The 27,605-nt window shown below is 41.6% G+C and overlaps 1 protein-coding gene across 2 annotated transcripts in view; it reads left to right on the top strand.

Annotated features, from left to right (window-relative positions):
- MTRF1 (mitochondrial translation release factor 1) overlaps window positions 1-26,608 on the top strand; it is a 42,438-nt gene extending 15,830 nt beyond the window's left edge. For both annotated transcript variants that reach the window (XM_004012046.6, XM_042254641.1), the window contains exons 6-10: window positions 4,543-4,715; window positions 8,141-8,258; window positions 13,000-13,136; window positions 19,739-19,837; window positions 25,853-26,608. In XM_004012046.6, the coding sequence (XP_004012095.3) occupies window positions 4,543-4,715; window positions 8,141-8,258; window positions 13,000-13,136; window positions 19,739-19,837; window positions 25,853-25,966 (641 nt within the window). In that variant the 3' untranslated portion in view covers window positions 25,967-26,608. The remainder of the gene's footprint in view (window positions 1-4,542; window positions 4,716-8,140; window positions 8,259-12,999; window positions 13,137-19,738; window positions 19,838-25,852) is intronic.
- Window positions 26,609-27,605: the final 997 nt, after the last annotated feature.

The following is a 27,605-nucleotide window of genomic DNA, read 5'->3' as shown; positions in this document are numbered from 1 at the left end:
ATATAGGGAACTCCTAGAGATTCACATAGCACTAGAAGCTAAGATTGGGAAAAAATATACTTAAACGTAAAAATTCACATGTCAAATGACTTCAAGTCTTTTAGTTTTGTTATCTTGGGACAGATCAGGAAAATCCTCAACCATTACGCAAGAAGTCAATACTACGTGATTACAAGATTAGTCTTTGCAGGGTGGTGGCCCTTGACATGCAGTGTAGGTCATCACTGTCATTCTGTATTCCTGATTTCTAGGGGGTTGAGAAAAATGTCTTTCATATTAAAGGGGGCTTCCCTGAGTGGCTCAGTGGTAAAGAATCCACTTATGCAAGAGACTCAGGTTCAATCCCTGGGTTGGGAAGCTCCCCTGGAGAAGGAGATAGCAACCCACTCTAGTATTCTTGCCTGGAAAGTCCCACCATGGACAGAGGAGCCTGGCAGGCTACCAGTCCACGGGGTCGCAAAAGAGTCAGACACGACTTGGTGACTGAACAACAACAACAAATGAAATTTATTATGTTCTCTCTTCCCTCCTAACCGATTAATGTTTATAATTATGTTTTGTCATTTTCTGCTCACCAGCTAGATTCAGGGAGAGGTCATTAAAGTAATGTGGTGGTTGGGACTGCCCTGGCGGTCCAGCGGTTAAGATGCTGTGCTCCCAGGGCTGGGGGCCTGGGTTCGATCTCTGGTTGGTGAACTAAGAACCTGCAGGCCACACATCGAGGCATAAAAAAACAACTAGCTAAATAAAAATAATGTGGTGGTTAATTTAATGTGTCCAGATATCATACTTTTCACCACAACTGTTGAGCAATAAATTTATGAAGGGAGCCTTGGCGTCACTGAAGAGCTCTCTGGTAGCTTTCACCTGCAGCCAAGACCTCACAGTGGGAACTCTAGTAGATGAATTGGGAAACCCAAGGGCAGTTGGAGTATTTGGATCTCAAGGTGGCAGTGTTGGCACTCAGAGGCCAAAGGCAATATGGGCGTGGTTACCATAATGGACAGCAGAGTAAAAGGAGCAACTGGAATAGGCTGGCTTATGCAGACAGGGCATTGGCTGGTTGACATGTGTCCCTGGGAGTAAAGAGTGGAAGCCTGCGAAATTCTTATTTGATCTGTATAAGCAGAAAAGTTCTAGGTCAAGTGAACAAAAGTCTAACCTGTGTCATAAAAACAGAAGTCATGGCCCCTTAGTCAGTTCCCAGACTTGAGCCAGTTTGTAGACCTAAAACCCCTTGAATAAAGGCAAGAGTGGGTCATCTTGAGAAAGTTTGTATATGCCAGAAATTTATACTGCCAGTCTTTCTCCAGGCTTTTCCTGGTAGCTCAGACAGTAAAGAATCTGCCAGCAATGCAGGAAACCTGAGTTCTATCCCTGGGCTGGGAAGATCCCCTGCAGTAGAAAATGGCAATCCACTCCAGTATTCTTGCCTGGAGAATCCCATGGACAGAGGAGCCTGGTGGGCTGCAGTCCATGGAGTTGCAAAGAGTCAGACACGACTGAGCGACTAACACTTTGACTTTCCCTAAAGGGGAGTATTAAATACATGATTATCTATAGAACTAGGTCTAATTGAGGACTAAGAGGAAAAAGTACAGTATATAAGGACTGTTAGATCTGACAGTATAATCATTTGCAAAATGGGGAGGAGAATGGGAAGAGCACATGCAAAAAAGTTTTATAATGTTTTTAGTAATCATACTGGTGGCAGAACTAATACTGGCATTCTGAAACTTGTTTATGAAATATGGGACAAAATAGAAGAGTAATTATGAGATACTCTGATTCTGGTATCCTCTCTGTCTTTGGGAACCAAGATTCTCAGTATGGAAAGCAAGTGATACAGGAGTATTAGAGAAGACATTGTGATCTTTAATTTATATTAAAAGTATCAGTTATCAAGAACAAGTTGTCTGAGATTTTATCCTACTTGCAAGACAGGAATTTAGCAAGTCAGTTTCATGGGTCAGAGACAAAGGATGTTTTATGACTCATGGTAGTAGCAGCAACCAGAATATCAGCATTTTTGTGTTGGTTTCATGAGCTCCATGTCCCCAAAGGCAACTGGAAGAAGGTCAGATGACACCTGCCCACATGGTGGGTTTCAAAACACAAGAAGAATCCTGAGCTTGGGGTTCTCAAGTGCATTTTATTTTGCTGAGTCTCCATTGCCATGCATGCAGGCTTCATTGCCCTGCAGCATGTGGGATCTTAGTTCCCGATCAGGGATCAAACCCATGTCCCTGCATTGGAAGGTGGAATCTTTTCCTTGGCTGGGCTGGGTGGGCCGCGTGGCTTTTTCTCTGGTTGAGGTGAGCAGGGGCTCCTCTGTAGTTGCAGCGGCTTCTCTTGTTGCACAGCATGGGCTTTAGGGGGTGTGGGCCTCAGCAGGTGTGGCTTCCCGGCTCTAGAGCACAGGCTCAGCAGCTGTGGCACACAGGCTTAGCTGCTCCATGGCGTGTGGGATCTTCCCAACCAGGGATGGAATCTGTGTCTCCTACATTTGCAGGCACTTGTCAAGGCTATGGTTTTTCCTGTGGTCATGTATGGATGTGAGAGTTGGACTGTGAAGAAGGCTGAGCACTGAAGAATTGATGCTTTTGAACTGTGGTATTGGAGAAGACTCTTGAGAGTCCCTTGGACTGCAAGGAGATCCAACCAGTCCATTCTGAAGGAGATCAGCCCTGGGATTTCTTTGGAAGGACTGATGCTAAAGCTGAAACTCCAGTACTTTGGCCACCTCATGCAAAGAGTCGACACATTGGAAAAGACTCTGATGCTGGGAGGGATTGGGGGCAGGAGGAGAAGGGGACGACAGAGAATGAGACGGCTGAATGGCATCACTGACTCAATGGACGTGAGTCTGAGTGAACTCTGGGAGTTGGTGATGGACAGGGAGGCCTGGCGTGCTGCGATTCATGGGGTCGCAAAGAGTCGGAGATGACTGAGCGACTGAACTGAACTGTCCTTTGCTCTAGAGGGAGACATTATCTCCAAAGCTGTTTACTAAACAAATACCCTTGGAAAAAAAGGGCAGGCAGTTCCTTGTTTACAAGATGTGCAGAAATGCAAAAAACTGATAAGGAATTATTTCTCAACATCTCTGTAAACTCATGAGGTATTTCCTATCTCTGTCCATTAAAAAGGTCTGGAAACAATGACCAACCAGTATTAGTGAATATCCCTAGTTCCCAAATATTGAAAACATTGAAATATTATTTTCCTTAGAAAGGAACCAGGGCTTCTTGGAGAAATGGCTGACTCTAGGTCTTTTTTTTTTAAGTCACTCAGTCATGTCCAACTCTTTGTGACCCCATGGACTATACAGTCCCTGGAATTCTCCAGGCCAGAATACTGGAGTGGGTAGCCTTTCCCTTCTCCAGGTGATCTTTCCAACCCAGGGATCGGACCCAGGTCTCCTGCATTGCAGGCGGATTCTTTACCAGCTGAGCCACAAGGGAAGCCCATAGAGTTGGACTATCACCCTTTTACAACCTCTGTGGTACATGAAGCATCAAACATTGTCAAAACCATAAAAACAGAGACAGCCAGACATTGTCTGTCTCCTGTTGTCTTGCCAGAGTTCAATCTAGTTTCTGGATCCAGCTGCCCAGTAGCAACCAGAACAGAGGGCAGAAAAGAGACGGAAGCATGGCAAGAGTATGCAGTCAGCAAAACCAAGCTGTGGGAAATTTCTCTATGTCAACAGCCCTGGTTCCTCAATGGATCACTTGAGATGGGTGATGAACTTAGACACTGAGATTTGAAAGACATATCAACTTTTTTAAATGGACAAGACTACACTGTAGTGCCTAGGGCAGCACATTAGGTAATAAAATTATAGTAGCGAAGGGAATAAAAAATACTGGTTACCTGAGAAAGGGAGGGTATTATAGGAAAGGCGAATCTATGGGAGGGCTTTGCAGGTGCCTGATAAAGTTCTTTTTCTTCATCTTGAACCATGCATTTGATTCGTGTGGTTTTCTACATCTGTATATTATTTTACAATAAAAAGATTTTTTGTAAACAATATGTTCAATAAGAAGCTAGCTTAGGCCTTGTGCTTATTTTCCTGCTTCATAGACAAGCAACAATTAAATTTCAATAGATTCTTGAAAGCTTGGGAGGACCTACAGAATTATTCATCATTATCAAATTGCTGTGTTATCGATCACTCATATATGGCATCAAATTAGCCTAAGATTGCACAGGTTCAATGCAGAAAATGTCCCAGTATTCTTTTTTTTCTAATACTATTTTTATAAAAGTGAAATTTGTTCATCATATAAAACTTTGCAACAAAAACACTTAAGATGAAAAACATGCTGCTGTTCTGCTCTCCGGAGATAACCATAAGCCATCGTTTGGCATGTTCCCTATTACACATGCACACACTTAGGCTGGGAAACGTCTTTGGGACCTACTTTCTGTTCTCATCTCAGGCTCTGTTTTCACAGAGGCCTTTCATGGAAGCCACTTAAGGTCTCGATCCCTTCCAAAGTAGAATTTATTATCACGCTGGAACATGTTTTTTCATAGGTGGGCTACATCACGCGGCGGCCCGAATTTCCGGTGATAACGTCTATAAGCACTTGAAGTACGAAGGTGGGATTCACCGGGTTCAGCGAATCCCCGAGGTGGGGCTGTCATCCCGGATGCAGCGTATTCACACGGGAACGATGTCGGTGATCGTCCTCCCCCACCCAGATGAGGTAACCCCCTGCAGGAACCCCGTACCATTATCCGTGAAGATCCCCCGGAGTTTCACTGTCCACGAAAAGCTTCTGTGCGTTCTGTCTACTTACAGAATGCTTCTGCACCCTAAACGTGTGTACTTCTTTCCCCCCACGAAGCAGTCCCTCCATTCTTTGTGGACAACGAGTGACCGTCCTACAGTTCAGCTCAGCTCAGCTCACGTCTGACACCGTCTCCCTGGAGAAGTGACTCAGGTTCCGCAAGCTGGACTCAGCCCCATAGGACAGCTGCCCCTCCCACGTCAGAGCCAGACGCGAGACCAGGCTGTCTCTTGTGTTCCTGCATCAGGAGGGTCTCGTGACCCCCTCCTTAGTCTTAGTAATTTACTAAAGGGGCTCGCAGAACAGAGGAAAACAGTGTCCTTACCAGCGCTTGCACGGAGTCGTGTCTGACTCTCTGTGACCCCACGGAGCTCTGTCTGTGGAATTCTCCAGGCAAGAGTACTGTGGTGTGGGTTGCCATGCCTTTCTCCAGGGGATCTTCCCAACCAAGGGATAGAACTCAAGTCTCCTGCATTGGCAGGCGGATTCTTTACCACTGCGCCACCTGGGAAGCTCACACTTACTAGACTACTGCTTTATTACAAAAAATATAACTCAGGAAGGGCCAGATGGAAAAAACTCAGAGGACACAAAGAGGTGTAGGGCTTCCATACCCTCTCCAGGCTCGCCACCCTACCTTGCAGCTTCGCGTGTTCACCAGCTTGGAAGCGCTCTGAACTCTGTGCTTGGAGGACTTTTATGGAGTCTTCCATACATAGACAGGATTGGTTCCATCAATAGACTTTGGGGATTAATTCAACCTCCAGCCCCTCTCCCCTCCCTGGAGATTGGGGTGGAGCTGAAAGCTCCAGCCCTCTAGTCCTGTGTTTGGTTCCTCATGCTGTGGTAATCCAGGGTTTTCCACATGTCACCTTATTAACATAAAGTCAAATGTGGTTCAAAGGGGCTTGTTATGAATAACAAAGGACACCTTTGTCACTCTTATCACTTAAGAAAATATCCAAGGGTTTTAGGAGCTCTCTGCTGAGAGCTGAACAATATATATTTCTTACCATAAATCACAATGTCACAATTAATACTTACTCCAGTTGATAGTTTCCTCAGCATCAAAAAGTATCTTTATAGCTATTTTCTTAAACCAGGATGCTATCAAGTTTCACTTATTGCAGTTTGTTGTTATAACTCTTTATGCTTGGAACAGTCTTCCAACCTTTGTTTTTTTTAATAACACTGACATTTGGAAGAGTCTTGCAGGATGTTCCACATTCTGGGTTCGTATGTTTCCTTATAACACTCTTTAACTTGTTCCTTTATCTCCTGCATTCTATGAGAAGTTGTATTTAAATATTCCATTCTATTCGGATTGTACATTTAGAGCAAGAATACTTCGCAGGTGTCGTTATGTTCTTGTTGCGTCTCATCACAAGTCATAGAATATCAGATTCCCCCACTTTTAGTGAGGATCACTTTGAGCATTTAGTGAAGTTGGTGACCACAAAAAAAAAAATCCTGATTGTGAAAGCGTATTTCTCCCTTTATAATAAGGGAATAATCTAAGTAATATAATGATATAGTAATATAAGTAATATATCCTATTCCCAACAACTTTTCGTCCATGGTCTTTGACATCCAGTAGTGATCTTTGCCTGAATTAGTTATTTAGTTTGGTGTTTCAGAATGATGATTTTCTAATTTCATCATTCCTTCTGCATGTATTAACTGGCATTCTTTACTGTGAAGAACTTTCCTCCCCACTGCCTTCTCTCCTCCTTTCTTCTCTTTCTCTTTCCATTTTTATTTCACCTCATTGTAAACTCATATATTGAATTTTGTATGTTTGTGACTTCATTATAGACTTATGGATTTCTTTTTTAAATTCAATAAGATATAATCACTATTATTTTTCTTTTTGAAAAAATTGAGGTGTAGTTGACTTACAATATTATGTTTCAGGTGTACAACATGGTGATTCACTATTTTGAAAGGTTGTACGCCATCTATAGTTATCATAAAATATTGGCTTTCTTCCCTGTGCTGTACAGTATATCCTTATAGTTCATGTATTTTATACATAAAGAGTGTGTACTTCTTACTCCCCCACATCTATTCTTCTCCTCCCACTTTTCCTCTCCTCACTGGTAACCACGAGTTTGAGTCCATTTCTTTTTTTGTTTTATTCACTGCTGCTGCTGCTGCTGCTGCTAAGTCGCGTCAGTCGTGTCGGACTCTGTGTGACCCCATAGATGGCAGCCCACCAGGCTCCCCCGTCCCTGGGATTCTCCAGGCAAGAACACTGGAGTGGGTTGCCATTTCCTTCTCCAGTGCAGGAAAGTGAAAAGTGAAAGTGAAGTCGCTCAGTCGAGTCCAACTCTTAGTGACCCCATGGACTGCAGCCTGCCAGGCTCCTCCGCCCATGGGATTTTCCAGGCAAGAGTGCTGGAGTGGGTTGCCACTGCCTTCTCCAAAGGCTTATATATTGACTAGTGTGTTTTAATTTTTAGACTCCATATATGTGATACTATACATATTTGTCTTTCTCTGTTCGACTTATTTCACTAAGCACACTACCCTCCAAGTTCATTTATGTTACTGCAAATTGCAAAATTTCATTTCTTCTGGCTGAGCAGTATTCCAGTGTGTGTATGTGTGTGTGTGTGTGAGACATCTTTATCCATTCATGGATACTTACATTGCTTCCATATCTTGGCTGTTATAAACAATACTGCTGTGAACACTGGGGTGAATATATCTCTTTGAGTTAAGGTTTTTATTTTCAGATATATACCTAGGAGTGGAATTGCTGGATATGTTGGTTCTATTTTTAGTTTTTTGAGAAACCTCCATGCTACTTTCCACAGTGATGCACCAATTTCCATTCCCACCAACAGTGTACAGGGGTTTCCCTTTTTCCATATTGTCCCTGACATTGGATGATAGCCATTCTTTCTGATGATAGCCATTCTGACAGATGCAAGGTGATACCTCACTGTGGTTTTGGTTTGCGTTTCTCTGATGATTAATGATTTGGAGCATCTTTTCATGTTCCTGTTGGCCACTTGAGTGTCTTCTTTGGAAAAATGTCTATTCATGTCTTCTGCCTTTTTAAAAAAATATATGTTGTATCTAACATAGCTTTGTGGGATGATAGACAATAAAGCTTTTGAAAGATTGCACAACTCAGCAGTCTCATAAATCAGTGTTTAAAATAGCATCTGTTGGAATAGGGTGTTTATGGTTCTTTCTTTCTTATGTTATTTCACCTCTTAGTCAAATGGCTGTGATTTAAAACAGTACAGTTTATTTGAAAGACCTTGGGACCAATTTAATATTTAAGTATTTGTTCAGTATGGAATTTACTCATGCTATACTTTTGGTTCTAGGTCGACGTGAAAGTGGACCCTAAGGACTTACGAATAGATACATTCCGAGCCAAAGGCGCAGGAGGGCAGCATGTTAATACAACTGATAGTGCTGTCAGACTTGTCCACATGCCCACAGGTAAGCTAGTCCTTCTGCCTTTGGACTTTTAACTCTTTTTTTCACATCTTATAAAACTGTCCGGCATTTAGAAAGAGTTTTAGGTTAGTGTCAATGACGCTGGAGGGACTTCGCTGGTGGTCCAGTGGCTAAGACTCCACACTCCCACTGCAGAGGGCCCGAGTTCAGTCCCTAGGCAGGGAACTAGATCCCACGTGCCACAACTAAGATGCTGCATGCCACGATGAAAGATCCCTCGTGCTGCAAGTAAGACCCAGAGCTGCCGGATAAATACCTAAATAAATAAATATATAAAAGATTTTCTTGAAAAAAAAGGTGACACTGGGTCACGGGTTCAAAGTCCCCAGTGTGTTCATAGTCCCTTCTGTTGGGACAAAGTCCCTCCTTGGCTGTGTATATACATTTAAGAGTGAGGTTCTAAACACTCCTCAGCGCATGGGCGCCACTTATCCAGTAAGAAGTTTCAACAGTCGGGGAGTGGATCAGCTTTTTTATTAGGGCCCCTGAAATGTCAGCATTTGTAGAACTTTTTCTCCTGGGTAGTTTTCTCCTAAGAAGGCTCGCCCAGGATGCACCTGATGGTAAAGTCAAGGTCTCCCCATTCAATAAGCAAACTTTCACTTAATCCTCTTTTTCAGTCTTGGGCCTCACGCTTGCCTTCCTTTGTACCTTTGAAGACTCAAGTCTGGAACTTTCCTTATTTCATTCTCTAAATACTGTGCCTCCTGCCTCCTATAGACTGAGGGAGGGGACCTGAAAATGTAGTTGTTATATAGACTCTCTGTGTCTAGTCCCCAAACGGTCAGCTCCAGTGTCTGGGCGTCCTCATTATAGTGCTTCATAAAAGGTCTTTAGGACCTATACCCATATGTTAAAATATAAAGAAATACATGGAAACAGTTATTTTAAAATTTTAGGTAGTCGTTACTTCTGGGAGGCATGACATAGCTTCTGGCTTGGAAGGGGGCAAATGGGAGGTTTAAAGGGCATTTAGAAATATTCTTTGTGGCTCAGCTGGTAAAGAATCCGCCTACAGTGTGGGAGACCTAGGTTTGGTCCCTGGGTTGGGAAGATCCCCTGGAGAAAGGAAAGGCTACCCACTCCAGTATTCTGGCCTGGAGAATTCCATGGACTATATAGTCCATGGCGTCGCAAAGAGTCAGACACGACTGAGGGACTTTCACTTTCAGCAATATTCTGTTTAAGCTGCGTGGTACATATATATTCTTTTACATTATGTATATTCTTCCCTGTGTGGAGTATACAACTGACCCTTAAACAACATGGGTTTCAACTGCATTTCGTTGTTGTTTAGTCACTAAGTCATGTCCGACTCTTTAAAACCCCATGGACTGCAGCCCGCCTGGCTTCCCTGCCCTTTGCTATCTCCCAGAGTTTGCTCAAACTTATGTCCATTGTGTCAGTGATGCCCTCCAACCATCTCATCCTCTGTTGTCCCCTTCTCCTCCTGCCTTCAATCCTTTCCAGCATCAGGATCTTTTCCAGTGAGTCAACTTTTCCCATCAGGTGGCCAAAGTACTGGAGCTTCAGCTTCAACAACAGTCCTTCCAGTGAATATTCAGGACTGATTTCCTTTAGGATGGACTGCTTTGATCTCCTGCAGTCCATGAGACTCTCAAGAGTCTTTCTCAACACCGCAGTTCAAAAGCATCAATTCTTTGTCGCTCAGTCTTTTTAGTCCAACTCTCACATCTGTACATGACTACTGGAAAAACCATAATCTTTGACTCTACAGACCTTGGTTGGCAAAGTGATGTCTTTGCTTTTTAATACACTGTCTAGGTTTGTCATAGCTTTCCTTCCAAGGAGCTAGAGTGTTTTAATTTCATGGCTATAGTCACTGTGCAGTGATTTTGGAGCCCAAGAAAATAAAGTCTGTCACTGTTTCCAATTTTTCCCCTTCTGTTTGCCATGAAATGATGGTGTTGGATGCCATGATCTTAGTTTTTTGAATGTTGAGTTTCAAGTCAACTTTTTCACTCTCCTCTTTTACCCGCATCAAGAGGCTCTTTATTTCCTCTTCACTTTCTGCCATAAGGGTGATGTCATCTGCATATCTGAGGTTATTGATATTTCTCCCAGCAATCTTGATTCCAGCTTGTGATTCATCCAGTCCAGCATTTCACATGATGCACTCCACATAGAAGTTAAATAAGCAGGGTGACAATATACAGCCTTGACATACTCCTTTCCCGATTTCGAACCAGTCCATTGTTCCATGTCCAGTTCTAACTGTTGCTTCTTGACCTGCATACAGGTGGAATTCCCTTACTTTCCCTGTGATCCAAGGAATGTTGGCAATTTGATCTCTGGTTCCTCTGCCTTTTCTAAAACCAGCTTGAACATCTGGAAGTTCACAGTTCACATATTACTGAAGCCTGGCTTGGAGAATTTTGAGCATTACTTTACTAGCGTGTGAGATGAGTACAATTGTGCGGTACTTTGAGCATTGTTTGGCATTGCCTTTCTTTGGGATTAGAATGAAAACTGACCTTTTCCAATCCTGTGGCCACTGCTGAGTTTTCCAAATTTGCTGGCATATTGAGTGCAGCACTTTCACGGCAAGATCTTTTAGGATTTGAACTAGTTCAGCTGGAATTCCATCTCCTCCACTAGCTTTTTCATAGTAATGTTTCCTAAGGCTCAATTGACTTCATACTCCAGGATGTCTGATTCTAGGTGAGTGACCGTACCATCATGGTCTTCCAGGTCATTAAAGCCTTTTTTATATAGTTCTGTGTATTTTTGCCACTTCTTTCTAATCTCTTCTGCTGCTTTTAGGTCCACCTTTTCTGTCCTTTGTTGTGAGGATCTTTGCATGAAAGCTTCCCTTGATATCTCCAGTTTCCTTGAAGAATTCTCCTAGTGTTCCCCATTCTGTTGTTTTTCCTGTGTTTCTTTGCACTGTTTACTTAAGAAGGCTTTTATCTCTCCTTGGTATTCTCTGGAACTCTGCATTCACTTGGGTGTATCTTTCTGTTTCTCCCTTGCTTTTCACTTCTATTCTTTTCTCAGCTATTTGTAAAGCCTCCTCAGACAACTACTTGCCTTCTTATATTTCTTTTTCTTTGCGATAGTTTTGATCACCACCTTCTGCAGAATGTTGCGAACCTCCATCCATAGTTCTTCAGGCACTCTGTCTGCCAGATCTGATCCCTTGAATGTATTGATCACCTCCATGCATAATCATAAGGGATTTGATTTAGGTCATATCTGAATGGCCTAGTGGTTTTTTCTACTTTCTTCAATTTAAGTCTGAATTTTGCAATAAGGAGCTCATGATCTGAGCCACAGTCAGCTCCAGTCCTTGTTTTTGCTGACTGTATAGGGCTTCTCCATCTTCAGCTGCAAAGAATATAATCGATCTGATTTCGGTATTGACCATCTGGTGATGTCCATGTGTAGAGCTGTCTCTTGTGTTGTTGGAAGAGGGTGTTTGTTATGACCAGTGTGTTCTCTTGAGAAAACTCTGTTAGCGTTGATCCTGCTTCATTTTGTATTCCTCCAAGGCCAAAATTTCTATATTCTAGGTATCTCTTGACTGCCTACTTTGCATTCCAGTCCCCTATGATAAAAAAGACTTTTTTGGTGTTGTTCTATAAAGTCTTGTTGGTCTTCATAGAACCGTTCAACTTCAGCTTCTTTGGGCATTAGAAGTTGGGGGTATAGACTTGGATTACTGTGATGCTGAATGATTTCCCTTGGAAACCAACCGAAACCATTCTGTCATTTCAAGATTACACCCAAGTACTGCATTTCAGAATGTTTTGCTGACTGTGAGGGCGACTCCATTCTTCTAAGGGATTCTTGCCCACAGTTGTAGTTATAATGGTCATCTGAATTAAATTCGCACATTCCTGTCCATTTTAGTTCACTGATTCCTAAGATGTTGACATCCACTCTTGCCATTTCCTGCTTGGCCATGTCCAATTTACCTGGATTCATGGACCTAACATTCCAGGTTCCTATGCAATATTGTTCTTTACAGCATCAGACTTTACTTTCAGCACCAGACACATTCACAACTGAACATCGTTTCCCCTTTGGTTCAGTCTCTTCATTCTTTCTGGAGCTTATTAGTAATTGCCCTCTGCTCTCCCCCAGTAGCATATTGGACACCTTCTAACCTGGGGGACTCATCTTCCGGTGTCATATCCTTTTGCCAAGAATACTGGAGTGTTGCCATTCCCTCCTCCAGTGGACCACATTTTGTTAGAACGACCTGGGTCTATATAAATGCAGATTTTTTTTCAATAAATGTGTATTTGTATTATAAGTTGAAACACCTTATTTAGATATCAGAATCTAAAGAGCCATCTACAGCAGTTACCATCATAACTCATGTGTAGTTTCTGGTGTGTGCTTCATTTAAAATGTTTCTCATTCTCTTCCTGATTAACCTTTCCCCCTTTAAAGCATCCCTCAGTTCTATCTTCTTTATCAGTTTTATTGTGATGTAATAGATACCTCTGGGTTTCCCAGGTAGCTCAGTGGTAGAGAATCTGCCAGCAGTGCAGGAGGTACCTGTTTAATCCCTGAGTCAGGAAGATCTCTTGGAGCAGGAAGTGGCAACCTGCTCCAGCATTCTTACCTGGGAAATCCCATGGATGGAGGAGCTGGGCGGACTGCAGTCTGTGGCATCACACAAAGAATCAGACGCGTCTGAGCGACTGAGCACGTGCACACACACTCCTTACCTCTGATCCCTGTTATTTTTCAGGACTTGTAGTGGAATGCCAGCAAGAACGATCACAGATGAAAAACAAAGAAATAGCTCTGCGTGTGTTGAGAGCTAGACTCTACCAGCAGATTATTGAGAAAGACAAGTGTCAGCAACGAAGTGCAAGAAAACTGCAGGTAAGATTTATTGAATGAGATAACTTAATGGCTCTGTACAGAAAGCCATCATCTTGTGTAGGAAAATGGAGTCAATATTCTTAATCTAATCGAAGTACCTTGGAGCACTGGAAAACATGTTCATTTGTAAATAGCAGTAATTTAATACCGGTTGGTTATGGCTAAACTTAGACATGCCAGTTTGCAAATGAGGAGAGGAGATACATATAAACTAAAAATTATTTCCCAGTTGTGTTCTGTGTTTATATCATAGTTATCTTTAAGAGGAAATCAGTGTGAAAGACACTTCTCTAGAAATTAAGAGACTTTTCAGGTTTTTAATTTAAAACCTTGCTTTTATTATAATTTTCTGTGGAATCAAAAATATATGGCATGCAAAAAACTGGTAATAGTGATGTGTCTGGGAATACATTCTTCTGATGTGTCTGGGAACAAAGAATAGAAAAGAGATTTATTTTTTGTTTATGCTCTTTTCTACTTTTAAAATTTTGTACTATGTATATTTATATTATTATTTATACAAAAATATACATAGATAAGTTTTAAGCAAAATGAATAAATGTCATTGTTTTAGGTAAAGCAAGTGTTGTACGATTTTAACTTCTGAAAAAATAAAGTTTGTCTTTGAGAGAAACTGGAAGAGACAGTGGGACCCAGAAATAGCTGTGTTTTGGTGTCATTTGCAGGTAGTTGTACTTCAGTAAATATGGGAGATTTTGTGGCCTGTTAAGATAATGAAATTGTATAAAACTAAACATCACTTATTCTTTTCATGTAGATGCCCTAGTCTTTCACACTTTTCCCCTTTTCATTTATTTCGCTTACTAACTTGCAGATAGTAAAAGTGGCAGGATAAATAATATATCAATCTTAAACACTATCAGCTCTGCCACATTTCATGAAAGACAGTAGGGTTTTTTCAGTTCAGTTCAGTTCAGTGGCTCAGTCATGTCCAACTCTTTGCGACCCCATGAATTGCAGCATGCCAGGCCTCCCTGTCCATCACCATCTCCCGGAGTTCACTCAAACTCAGGTCCATTGAGTCGGTGATGCCATCCAGCCACCTCATCCTCTGTCATCCCCTTCTCCTCCTGCCCCCAATCCCTCCCAGCATCAGAGTCTTTTCTAATGAGCCAACTCTTTGCATGAGGTGGCCAAAGTACTGGAGTTTCAGCTTTAGCATCAGTCCTTCCAAAGAACACCCAGGACTGATCTCCTTTAGAATGAACTGGTTGGATCTCCTTGCAGTCCAAGGGACTCTCAAGAGTCTTCTCCAACACCACAGTTCAAAAGCATCAATTCTTTGGCGCTCAGCTTTCTTCACAGTCCAGCTCTGCTGGGGTCCTGCACCGGCTTGGATCCAGGCTATCCGAAGTGTGACGGTGTTGGCAAAGAGAATGATTTAGAGAGAGAGAGAGAAAGAAAGAATGTTGTAGATAAGAAAATAGAGGAGAGAAAGAGGCTGATATTCCTTGGTTTACATAGAAAGCCAATAAAACCCTGGGACAAGGAGTTTGCCTTGTTCACGGAGGCCACAGGTGCCCTGCCGGTCTCCTGAGGGAGTGAAGACACAGAACGTCTTCCTGTTCAGGTCTTAGAAACCTGGGCAGATAAGTGAACGCAGGGAGCCTCTATGTTCCAAGGGATTAGCCTGAAAAAGAGAGTGAGAGAAAAAAAAAAGACATGGGGTGACCAAGCTTCTTTGGTGAGTGAGGCCCCTTGTTTTTATTTTCAAAAAGGACTTTTATACCTCAGTTTGTACATAGAGGGAAATGAAAGATGCAAGGTCATACAGAGTCAGCCCAAACGTTCCAGCAGTTTTGCCCTTATCAAAACCAGGATTTTTCCTGCAAACCTTTCCCACAAATGATGTTGTGTACATTATCTTCTGGCCTTGGAGGCCTGTGAACATTTTATGACCCTCTTTTGATAAAGGCTGCTCAACCAGAAAACTTATTTTTTCTCAAAGTGTTTTTTCTTTATATTTCTAATCTATGTCAGCCTCAGAAAATGCCAAACAGAGTTATATTTCTCACAGAGTAAAGGTGCAGTGAGTTACAAGAAAGAACCAATTAGCTCAAAAGCCTGATGTGGTTAATTTCAGGGATACACTTGTTTTTCTTACATTTCAACCATGTTAACTAATGCACTCCCAGGTGCACAGTGGATAAGAGATATGGGAACTTAGCAACAAGCATTGGCCCAATAATGAAATCCTACACCAGCACTACTTTAATAACTTTTAACTCTTTGAAAGGCTCTATGTTTTAGGCTTCCCGTGCCTCTCACAGTTGGGAGGCTGTGAACAATCACATGTATAGCTACAAGAGTCTGGATAAACCTGTCAAGCAAGCTAGAATGCTAACAGAGGGGGTTTGATTTGAAAATATTCCTCTCATGTCCAGGAGACTTATTAGCTAGAGCCCTAAGTTGATTTTCTCCAGAGAAAGGTGGTCAGGGATAGCCCCCTGTTAATGTCAGGAGAGTTGGTGAAAGGCACAAAATAGTAGGACAGACAGATTTTGGTTTTGGGGTGGATGTTTGAGCTGGTCTAGGGAGCCCCTCATGTCCTGAAGCCTTACTTAACAGTCCTCTTTCACATGACCTTGTCGTGGGTGGGATGGCCCGTGCTGGCTCCCGGCACAACTCTCACATCCATACACGACCACTGGAAAAATCATAGCCTTGACTAGACTGACCTTTGTTGGCAAAGTAATGTCTCTGCTTTTCAATATGCTATCTAGTTTAGTCATAATTTTCCTTCCAAGGAGTAAGCGCCTTTTAATTTCATGGTTGCAATCACCATCTGCAGTGATTTTGGAATCCCAAAAAATAAAGTCTGACACTGTTTCCACTGTTTCCCCATCTATTTCCCATGAAGTGATGGGACCAGATGCCATGATCTTCGTTTTCTGAATGTTGAGCTTTAAGCCAACTTTTTCACTCTCCTCTTTCACTGTCATCAAGAGGCTTTTTAGTTCCTCTTCACTTTTTGCCATAAGCGTGGTGTCATCTGCATATTAGGGTTTTTTAAAAAATATTTATTTATTTATTTGGTGGCACTGGTTCTTAGTTGCAGTATGTGGAAAGTAGTCCCCTGACCAAGGATTGAACCTGAGCCCCCTGAGTTGAGAGCAGAGTCTTAGCCATTAGACCACCAGGGAAGTCCCAGACATTAGGTTTTACTTGCCATTTGACATTTTGGCATCACACAGTAATTTTCAGAGTAAGTACTGGCAATTGGCCTTTCTTGCAGATTTGGGGGGTTGTATCTACTTCAGTAGTTTGGTTTGAAAGGCCAGAAAAGACCTTCTTGCCTCCCTTTGTCCATCTGTGTGAAGTTTTTTAGTAGATGTTTCTAATGCTTAGGAGTTTTTCCTCTGCCAGTATATATTGGAGCTTTTCTATGGGGGGCATTGTGCCAAGTTCTGAACCCTGGCTCCACCTGGCACCTGAAGAGCTTTGCAGATGCTGAGATTCTGATATAACTGATCTGGGTGGGATCCTAGGCACTAATATGATACTTTGGGATAGTGGTTTCCAGACCTGGCTGGTTGCAAAATGGATGGCTTGAGGAATGTTTTAAGAATCAGTTCAGTTCAGTCACTCAGTCGTGTCCGACTCTTTATGACCCCATGAATCACAGCACGCCAGGCCTCCCTGTCCATCACCAACTCCCAGAGTTCACTCAGACTCATGTCCATCAAGTCAGTGATGCCATCCAGCCATCTCATCCTCTGTCATCCCCTTCTCCTCCTGCCCCCAATCCCTCCCAGCATCAGAGTCTTTTCCAATGAGTCAGCTCTTCCCATGAGGTGGCCAAAGTACTGCAGTTTCAGCTTTAGCATCATTCCTTCCAAAGAAATCCCAGGGCTGATCTCCTTCAGAATGGACTGGTTGGATCTCTTTGCAGTCCAAGGAACTCTCAAGAGTCTTCTCCAACACCACAGTTCAAAAGCATTAATTCCTTGGCGCTCAGCTTTCTTCACAGTCCAACTCTCACATCCATACATGACCACAGGAAAAACCATAGCCTTGACTAGATGGACCTTAGTCGGCAAAGTAATGTCTCTGCTTTTGAATATACTATCTAGGTTGGTCATAACTTTTCTTCCAAGGAGTAAGCGTCTTTTAATTTCATGGCTGCAGTCACCATCTGCAGTGATTTTGGAGCCCAAAATATAAAGTCTGACACTGTTTCCACTGTTTCCCCATCTATTTCCCATGAAGTGATGGGACCGGATGCCATGATCTTCGTTTTTTGAATGTTGAGCTTTAGGCCAACTTTTTCACTTTCCACTTTCACTTTCATCAAGAGGCTTTTTAGTTCCTCTTCACTTTCTGCCATAAGAGTGGTATCATCTACATATCTGAGGTTATTGATATTTCTCCCGGCAATCTTGATTCCAGCTTGTACTTCTTCCAGCCCAGCGTTTCTCCTGATATACTCTGCATATAAGTTAAATAAGCAGGGTGACAATATACAGCCTTGACGTACTCCTTTTCCTATTTGGAACCAGTCTGTTGGTCCATGTCCAGTTCTAACTGTTGCTTCCTGACCTGCATACAGATTTCTCAAGAGGCAGGCCAGGTGGTCTGGTATTCCCATCTCTTGAAGAATTTTCCACAGTTTATTGTGATCCACACAGTGGCTTGGCATAGTCAACAAAGCAGAAATAGATGTTTTTCTGGAACTCTCTTGCTTTTTCCATGATCCAGCAGATGTTGGCAATTTGATCTCTGGTTCCTCTGCCTTTTCTAAAACCAGCTTGAACATCAGGAAGTTCACAGTTCACATGTTTCTGAAGCCTGGCTTGGAGAATTTTGAGCATTACTTTACTAGCATGTGAGATGAGTGCAATTGTGTGGTAGTTTGAGCATTCTTTGGCATTGCCTTTCTTTGGAATTGGAATGAAAACTGACCTTTTCCAGTCCTGTGGCCACTGCTGAGTATTCCAAATTTGCTGGCATATTGAGCACAGCACTTTCACAGCATCATCTTTCAGGAGTTTTAAGAATATATTGCCCATAATTTAGTATTTCTTAGGTTAGGCTTTGGAATCTTTCAACAATTTCCCAGATGCTCAGCCATACTTAAGAGTTTAGTTTCATACTGTTTGCTTTGTAAGTTGTAGGAATGTCTTTTTTTTTTTTTTAAGTGAAAGTGATATACTTGTACCTTATATTGCATAGCAACTATGCTTCAATAAAAAATTAATAATACAATAAATTGTGAAATCAAAAGTGAAAGTGAGTGAGACAGTATTGTGTGCCTTGTATGTGAGGGAGGGAGGGCAGGTGAGCAGACGAGACTATGAATAACCACCGCATAAGGTAGACTGGTGTGCCGTGAAGAAGATTCCAAGTATGTGGGGTTTCAAAGGAGGAAGATAATATATTTTTCATGTTGGGACCAGAAAAGTCAAGATGGTACAAGAGTGCTAGGAAGCGCATTCCTTGAGGTGATGTTTTAGCTGAGTTAACAGACTTGCACATAATAATGAAATGGCAGCAGTTCAGTTCAGTTCAGTCGCTCAGTCGTGTCCGACTCTCCGTGACCCCATGAATCGCAGCACGCCAGGCCTTCCTGTCCATCACAAACTCCCGGAGTTCACTCGGACTCATGTCCATCGAGTCGGTGACACCATCCAGCCATCTCATCCTCTGTCATCCCCTTCTCCTCCTGCCCCCAATCCATCCCAGCATCAGAGTCTTTTCCAATGAGTCAACTCTTTGCATGAGGTGGCCAAAGTACTGGAGTTTCAGCTTTACCATCAGCCCTTCCAAAGAACACCCAGGACTGATCTCCTTCAGAATGGACTGGTTGGATCTCCTTGCAGTCCAAGGGACTCTCAAGAGTCTTCTCCAACACCACAGTTCAGAAGCATCAATTCTTTTGAGGTTCGCATATTCTCAGAAATAATATTGGGAAAGTTGGCCACATTATGAAGTACAATTGAATGCTGAGTTGAGTTGTGAGTGCTTAGTAGTCAAGGAGCCAAAGAAGGAAATTGACAAAAAAACCCAAAGCACTGTGCTTTAGGAAAACTAAGCAGGGCAATGCAATGTAAACAGGGAAATGGAAGATTAACTTTTACAGGAATGTAGTGAAAGTAATGAGCCCTTGAATGACAATGAAAATGGAAAGGGCAGGATAAAATAAAATTTGGAATTGGGAAGAAGTGGGATGAGTTGAAGTTCCTTTCAGTGTCTCTATCAAAGCCTGCCAGATAGTCAGCCCCCATGAAATGTCTGTCAAAGTGTATAGGATGTCAAGTTCCCTACTTAGATCAAAAGGAACATTGTGGGGTCATTTACAGAAACCACAGGAAGAACTGACTGATATAGAAAGATAATTTGGTTTTAAATATTTGGGGTTTGAGGTACCAAAGAAACGTTCATTCTTATCCCATAACTAAGCTTTACAAAACTGTAGTCTTCAACAGTAAGTTCTGCCCATTCTTATTCCTGGTCACCTTGTATCTTTGAATTTAGAAGATAATTATACTGTTAAAATAGAAAAGTAATTTGCAAGCACTTTTTCCATTGTGATAAAGATAATGATACAGGTAAAATATGAATTGTTTTTTGTTATGGCACAGGTGGGAACACGAGCCCAGTCAGAGAGAATCCGGACATATAATTTCACCCAGGATAGAGTCACTGACCACAGGATAGCATATGAAGTTCGTAATATTAAGGTAATAACACTGAGTATGTTTCATATGCCTTTGATTTTTTAAGAAAGTACAGTCAAATTCTAGAGTAATCTTTGAAATATTACCATGTAACTGAGTTTATGTTAGTACCCCAAATCTGCAAACATTTTTCTTAGTTTGCTGATAAGAAATACACTCTTTATGCCAATATGAAAAAGCTGTCTTTTAAATTCAAAATTCTGTTATGCACTCACAGTGTATTAGTGAATTTTCAGTATATGTCTATCAGTTTTCTATTGCCATGTAACAAGTAACAGCAAATTTATTGCCTTGAAAGAATGCCTATTTATCATCTTAGTTACTATATGTCAGAAATCCAGGTATGACAGAGCTGAGTTTTCTGCTCTAGGTCTCACAAAGCTGAAATCAAGGTGCTGGCCAGCCGGCCTGCCTTTCTAGAGCTTGGAGTCCTCTTCTGAGCTCATGTGGTTGCTGGCAGCATTCAATTTCCTTGAATTTTTGGATTGAAGCCCCCATCTTCTTGCTGGGCATCAACTGTGTGCCGCTCTCAGCTCCCAAAGGCTGCCCACAGTTGCTTGCAGTCTAGTCCCTTCAATGGACCCACTCCCACTGAAACGCTTGCAGAAATGGCCTTTTTAAGGGATTGCCTGCTTAGGTCAGCCCCACCTGGAAAAGCATCACTAACTAGTCATCTGATCACTGGAGTGATCGTCATCACAGCTTCTGCCTGCTCTTAAGGAAGGGGATTTTGCCAAGGTGTGGACGCCAAGGGGTGTCTTAGAATTCTGCCTTCCACAATGTGTATCATTAGATTCAGGTGTTACAATGATGCTTTCAGGGAAAAGACCCTGTCAGTTTGATTTGAACATTAACCTAACTAAATCCCATGTCACCAGGATCATTGACAGTAATCCATTAATGACAGCACAGAAAAAAAATTTTTTTTCTCCCACATAAACTGGTTCCCGTAAAGGACTATGCGGAAAAGGCAGGAGGTAGAAGGTTTTGATCCTTGTCCTTGCTACCATGTGATACCTCGGGCTTCTTTCACTTGATTCTGTCTCATTTTATACACAGAATTAAAGTCCTGATTTTACAGAAGAAATATCTATGGTTTTAACATATTTAGAAATTTCTGTGTGTCTTATGCCACTTCCTCTGTCTTCTCAGCAATTTCAGGCCACCTTGCATAGGAACACAATAGCCTGTTGAAAAGGAGAAAATATTTACCAACTTCCCTTTCCTCAGGAAACACACAGTAGTAATACCCAAACATGTTTGGCCATATTGTTCTAGTTACAACATAATTTTTCAGTTGTTTTTCTTATAGTGGTGATGGTTTACCGTGAGACAGCTACATTTTTGTGACCTGTAATATTTTTTAGAAGGGCATATAGGTGCTCAGCAGTGTATTCAGTCATGAAACAGAGGTTAACTGGTTTTTGCAGTTATAAAATATATGACTTTGTCCTAAGTACTAATATGTTATTACTAACTAAACTAGCATGCTAGCCTCAGAAAGAACAAGGACAGTGATATTGGTATGCTCTACTAATCACTAACCAAGTTAAAGGGAAAGAAAGAAAATGCTCCATATTAGTGAAGGGAAAAGGTTTGAAAATGGTATGAAAAAAACATTGTTGAGGTAAAACATTAAAATCTGTGGAGAAGGGAATGTCAACCCACTGCAGTATTCTTGCCTGGAGAATCCCATGGACAGAGGAGCCTGGTGGGGCTACAGTCCATGGGATCACTATGTCCATGACTTAGCAACTAAACTACTCAGGCTCTTAAGGTAATTTCATTGTTGGTAACCTGATATTAGGATGTTTTCCACATTAGTCATTTTTTTGGTCCCAGTTGAGACAGAATCTCATCAAATCCTGACATCTCTCCTGGGGGAGAATGTCCCAGACCAAGGGGGTGGGCAGGTCTTGCGGTGAGAGCAGTTACTAAACAGAACTCCCTCTGTGCTCGTTCTGGTATTGAAGTTAAGAGGCAAGATGACGGGCAGCAGAATTCCTTCTCAGGATCACGTTTGCTGCCACATCAGTTAATATCAGAGCCCTTTAATCTGGAGGGTGATACTGTAACTTGATTGAACTAATTCGCTTTTAATTATTGATAGCTGTTTTATTTATACCCTCCCACATACAGTCCTGGGGACCACTGTAAACGTCTCAGATGACTTGTATTTTTGTAGTACTACGAGATTTATTTATATCCCTGTAAAGAGAACTGTGAAAATCACTCAGTTGTGTCGGATTCTTTGCGAGGCCATGGACTGTACAGTCCGTGGAATTCTCCAGGCCCGAACACTGGAGTGGGTGGCCTTAGACTTTGACAGACATCCTGCTGTGTATTTGAAACAGGAAAGGCAAAGTGTTTCTTGTGTATCAGCCTTCCCAGGTAGCGAAATGGAGGAGCAGGAAAGTCGGCCGTTCGCCACAGGAACAGCCACTGACCCGGAGCAGAGGGTGTGTGGGCAGTGAGTGGCACACATGTGTGGCTTCCAGCTCTGCTGCCAGTGGGGACTCAGAGGGGCACAGAGGGAGGAGGGTCCACGACCCTCAGCCACCTGCCAGACTGAAGGCTAGGAGCAACTTGATGTAAAATTGGGCAGGATCTTCCCTACCCGAACCCCTTCTCTGTTAGACCTATTGACTTACAAATGGTTCCTCTCAGGGCTGAAAGATCTGTTGCCTGAGGCTAGCGGAGAGCTTAACCTCCAGTTTCTACCCTGTGGTTTCTCAGCATCTGTTGTGTGAGCTACTGAAGTGACCTCTTCCTCCCTCTGATTGGAAGCTCACCCGGCATTTTTTGGATTAGAGAATTCTTATCTCCTGCCTTGTCATTTTGGGAATTTTGAATTTCTTTGCTTTTGTTTTTAAGAAGTAACCTAAACTTTCCTACAACACTGAATAAAATGGTACTACTGGTCCTGTCCTTCAAAAAAAAAATTAAAATCGGTACGCAGGACAGAGAAAGAAACTAGTCAGACTGCATGATTTAGGAACTGAAGAGTTGTATTGGTTGCCCCAAACGTTTGTTCAGGTTTTTCCATATGGAAAAAACCCATAACATCTTATGGAAAAACCCAAACGAACTTCTGGGCCAACCCAACAGATGACGCAGGAAAAGTGATAAAGGCCTTAGCCCCAGGGCAGCTGCTGTAGGACTGAAAGGAGGAGTGGAGAGGAAAGAAAGGGCTCCTGAGGATCTCTGCTCAGCCGTCCCTGCCATTCTACAGCCAGACCTCCCTTTTCCGTGCACAGAGTCCCTCATGAAGGGCCCTGTTCTTCCAAGATTATGATCTTGACCCAAGACAGTAATTGGTTTGTTTGGTAAGGAAGTCCAGACAAGCCCCAGTCAATGAGCTGCTTCCCAGGACTTTTAAATTAAGAGACGAAAATGCTCCTTCTCTCTTGTGGATGAAGCTGAAATATGTAAAGCTTATAAGAGGTTAGAAGCCGTATTTCCAGCCATGGCAAGAAGCAGTCTTCAGTGAGGGAACACTGGAAGCTGATATATTGATCTTTTTTTTTTTTTCTAATATATGCATTTATTTATTTGGCTGTGTCGAGCCTTAGTTACAGCACCGGGATCTTCTTGTGGGCTCCAGAGCATGTGGGTTTAGTTGCCCTGGGGCATGTGGGATCGTAGTTCCCCCACCAGGGATTGACCCATGTCCCCTGCTTTGGGACGGGGATTCTTAACCACTGGACCAGCAGGGACGCCCCACAGCTGATGTAGTGAAAGGAGCAAAATTGGGAGAACGGGATACAGAGAATCCTGATGCTATTGTTAGTGATTGGGGTTCTTGGCCTTCCCTAATCAATAGAAACTGAGTAGACACCAGACTAGGAATTCAGGTAAGGCTTCATTCAGGCCCCTGCTGCAACACAGTTGCGGCAGGAACAAATAACAGGTTCCCTTACGCACTCTCTTCTGGATGCAGGGATGAGCTTGTTTTTTATGTGGGGTGAGGGTAGGGGTGGCTTAGGTGTTTTGCCCACCCCTTAGGTGGTGGTATGGTGTTATGCACAGTACCAAGCTTTTTTTTTTTTGCTCCAAGCCCCTCAAAAATTCACAGTTGGGTTTTTTGGTCTCTTTGTATCTTTGGGGTCCAGAATTTGCCCCAGCTGCCCAGGCATGCAAGTTATTTTTAGGCCCATACAGTTTCTTTGCATTTGGTTGGAGAGGTGTGTCCAGTGCTGCAAGCATCGCAGCACTGCAGCAAAGGGTCCCAGCCCCCAGGCCTATCTCAGTATGAGTTCCCACATGATTTATACAAGAGACGTGGGTTCAATCCCGGTGCCAGGAAGATTCTGTGGGTCAAGAAATGACAACCCACTCCAGTATTCTTGCCTAAGAAATCCCATGGACGGAGGGGCCTGGAGAGGTACAGTCCATGGGGTCACAAAAGTCGGACACGACTTAGCTACTAAACACACCACCATCATGTAATATATTATTTTGTATTTTTATTATGTTTCTGAAAGTCCCTGTGCAGATTCCTTAGCACCAGCCTATCTCCTGTTCTGTATTCCAGTTACACTGGAAATTTACTCTTGCCCTGGGTGTTCATTGTACTATTTCCATACCTCTCCTCATACTTGTTCTTTTGCCTGAAGTGCCCTGTTTGTCTCTGTTTGGAGAAATACAATTCTCTTTTTAAGATCTAATTCAAAATGTTCTTCCTTTTTAAAAAATTTTCTTACACTGTATTATGCTTGTGTGTTATCTAACTCTCCTATTAGATTGTAAGCTTCTGAAAGCTGGAAACTACAGCTCCCTCATCTTTGATCTTTGTAGCACTAGCACTCTGGTTAATCCAATTGAACTCTAAATGTGATGTGATTATCAAGAGTAATGACCCTTTTAACATAATTTTCAGATGATGAAATCACACTGGCAATAATCATAATAATTTGAGCTTACAGGGCACACTAATTTTATAAGCAATTTTCAAATTATGTTCAAAATGGTATATAAATCAGTTTTAAAATTTCATCAAGTTTAATAGACATTTTCTTATATGCTAGTGTTTTGTAGAATACGAAGATAGTAAGGCATATCTTTCCTCCTACAGTTTAATTTGAGAGATATATGTGTACACTTAATCTGAAATTTAACTTCAAGACTACTCAGGAAAGACTAAACGTAAGAGTGGTTCATGCCTGCATCTAAACTTTGCATGGTCTGTGTTCCACATGTCCACATTAAAATACTTCTGTTAAGTGAATGTCTGGATTTTGAGCGTTTCCAAAAGAGGAGGCTCTGCTAAATCACTAATCCCAACAACTCTGTTACACAGAAACTTTATAACACAGAAAGGTGCTCATGGTCAGTATTTTACTCATTTCTTAGAGAAACTTCAGGGAAGACTGCTGGGAAGTCTTAACCGAAACAGTTTCCACCCAGTGGAATTATTTGGAGGTTTAATAAAAGAGGGGCTTTTTTTCTTCAACTTTTTATTTTGAAAGTTCAAGCACACATGTTTAACGATTAGCTCATATATATATTCCTAGACCTGGATGCAACCTTTGTTAACATTTTGCTATTCTTGCCTTCTCTTCCGCCTCCACTTCCTCTTTCTATGTATACACTTGTGTTGCAGCTGAACCACTAGAAAGCAAGTTGTAGGACTCAAGGCACTTGTCCCCCAAATATTTCAGCATAAATATTTTTCAATACACAGGACTTCCATATTTTAAAGCCAGTGTGTTCCTAATTTAAGAAAAAACAGAACTATTATAAAGCACTTCTGGATTAAATAATTTGAATCTGGAAAATTGGCCAATTTAAAAATGCTAATTTAAACTATTTAAGGATTCACTTTTTACATAAAAAGTCAGTATTGACTAGGGAATCCTCCCAAGTTAGCAATTGTGTTCATTACATTGTAGATTAGTAGTCTTTTGTTGCTATTAAATAATGATTTTAAAGAAACAAAATATATAAATGCTTAATTCTTTGTTGTGTTTCTCCTTTATTTCTAGTAATCAAGTTTTCATGCTAACTGTCTTTTACCAGGAATTTTTATGTGGGGAGAAGTGCTTGGATCAGCTAATTCAGAGACTACTTCATTCAGCGGATGAAGAAGCCATTACTGAATTTTTGGATGAAAACCTTAAATTAGTCAAATAAAGTCGGGTTTATAATGAATTATTATAGAAATGAAATGGGCCTGTATCAAGAAGCAGACCAAAGCAAGGAAGCCTTTATGAAGTTTGATAAAGTGCAGCTAAAAATACACAGTACTCACAAAAATATTTTTTTAATGAATCAAGTCATATTTCTTGACCTAAGAGTTTTATTTTAGGTTTCCTGTAAAGTACAGTCCAGCTCTTCATGTAGAACCAAATTATGCATCATCGGAAAGAAAAAGTATTGAGAACTGACTGTGATTTAGAGCAGATCATTTGTTCTCTGTATATACCTTTTTTTAAAACCATCTATAAATTAATTTAAATACATTTTAAATCTATTACTTCAGGACTTTGCCCATGGTAAAATCTAGTGGTATAAACTTATAAACTTCCTTAAAGACAACGTACCGTTATTCAAGTCAGTGTGAGGACTTCAACTACTACTTTTAAATAAAAAAAATAAATAAAAGTTGTGAAGATATCAGTCGATAACGATGAGCACTAGTATACAGATGGTCGAGCTCTGTGAGAGCTGAATGAACTCTGTACTGTGCAAACTACAAGTCAATATTTAAAGCGGACTCTCTGGCTTCTGTTTCTTATTGTTCTGACTTAATAAACATTCACGAATGTGGTATAATATGAGTAATTCACTGGGGTCGGTTTTGTGCTGTGACATGTAAAACCTAGTCCTTACCTTAGAGAGCTTCCAGCTGAACAGGGAACCAAAATATGTCACCAACCCTAATTCAGAGTAGCACACTGTATTTATTAATCATTCTTGGGAAGTTTTTTGAGTTAAAAAGAGAGCGGCTGTTATGTTAGACAGTTCCTCAGAAAGAAACTATATGCCAGAAAAGGCTGGTTAGAATAGAGTTTTAAGACCAAGAGTGAAATTTTTTCTGAAGTTTTTATTTTGAAAATCAAGTACTCAGAAAAGTTTTACAAATAATTTTAAATGATCAGTTCAATGAATTGTCTAGATTCAACGATTGTTAATATCTTGTCATATTTGTTTTTTCTGTTTCTCTGATTCATACACATACAGTGGTTGTTGAACTATTTACAAGTTTGTTATTATCTTTTTTAGTTTTATCTTTTGGATGCATTTCACAGCATATGGAATCAGTTCCTCAACTAAGGATCAAACCCAAGCCCCCTGCATTGGCAGCATGGAGTCTTAACCACTGGGCCACTAGGGAAATCCCTGGACTATTTAAAAGTTAGTTTCTGATCTTATAACACTACTCCTAAATATTTTATCACATCCTAAGAATAAGGGCATTCTCATACAAAATTGTAACTCCATTATCACACTGAAAATTGAAAATGCTAGTCGCTCAGTTGTGTCCAACTCTGCGATTCCGTGGACTGTAGCCCACGAGGCTCCTCTGTCCATGGGATTCTCCAGGCAAGAATGCAGGAGTGGGTAGCCATTCCATTCTCCAGGGGCTCTTTCCAATCTGGGTCTCCTACATTGCAGGCAGAGTCTTTATTCTCTGAGCCATCAGGGAAGCCCACAATACACACTAATTGTATATTAATAATATAATAATTGTATTATATGACCTAATAAAGTGAAGTCGCTCAGTCGTGTCCAGTTCCTGGCGACCCCATAGACTGTAGCCTACCAGGCT

The sequence above is a fragment of the Ovis aries genome, chromosome 10 (genome assembly GCF_016772045.2).
Source record: "Ovis aries strain OAR_USU_Benz2616 breed Rambouillet chromosome 10, ARS-UI_Ramb_v3.0, whole genome shotgun sequence".
NCBI lineage: Eukaryota > Metazoa > Chordata > Mammalia > Artiodactyla > Bovidae > Ovis > Ovis aries.
This window is presented reverse-complemented; position numbering and strand designations above follow the sequence as displayed.